Source organism: Sinocyclocheilus grahami, unplaced genomic scaffold (assembly GCF_001515645.1).
Source record: "Sinocyclocheilus grahami isolate Dianchi unplaced genomic scaffold, SAMN03320097.WGS_v1.1 scaffold918.1, whole genome shotgun sequence".
Lineage (NCBI taxonomy): Eukaryota > Metazoa > Chordata > Actinopteri > Cypriniformes > Cyprinidae > Sinocyclocheilus > Sinocyclocheilus grahami.
The window spans coordinates 3,813-4,354 of NW_015506097.1; the positions used below are offsets into that span (position 1 = coordinate 3,813).

At 38.9% G+C, this 542-nt stretch overlaps 1 protein-coding gene across 1 annotated transcript in view; it reads left to right on the forward strand.

Annotated features, from left to right (window-relative positions):
* Nucleotides 1–542, forward strand: part of sipa1l2 (signal induced proliferation associated 1 like 2) — a 47,881-nt gene that overhangs the window by 3,400 nt on the left and 43,939 nt on the right. The window contains exon 4 of the mRNA XM_016249252.1: nt 509–540. Coding sequence (XP_016104738.1) covers nt 509–540 — 32 coding nt within the window. The remainder of the gene's footprint in view (nt 1–508; nt 541–542) is intronic.

The following is a 542-nucleotide window of genomic DNA, read 5'->3' on the forward strand; positions in this document are numbered from 1 at the left end:
AGAAAAAGTTACTTGAATCATGTTGTAGTTACATTTTCAAGTTGAATCGCAAAAATTAAGAATCGGTCAAGCGTTCTGAAAACAATCGAGATTAAATTTTTTTGCCATATCGCCCAGCCCTACGGTAACTTTTCAGAAAAAAACGATTAATCTGAGTAAAACTGCATTTGAAAACTCAACACGCACCAACCCTCTTCCCAAACTTCCCAAATGAGAAGCATTCATAAGCTGTTGTCAGCCAAAGAGAAGCTTGGCGGCTTTCTACCAAAATACAATTTTATAACGCAAATGCAATTTTTAACAGAAAAATCACAATTATATTTTTTCAATCAGCCCTAGTTATTGTAGTCAGTCTGGTTTCTAGAATACTCTAGTTGATTAGTAGTTGGTCCAAGGTGGTCTGCCAGCCCTAAGACTAATCATCTAGACCAGTTTGGACCAGCTAGAAACCATGTTAGACCGTGTCTATGCTCTTGTGTTTGCTGCAGTCAGTCTGTTTTCTTCACAGAGGCGAAGTGGCACGTCCCTTCCACCAAGATCCT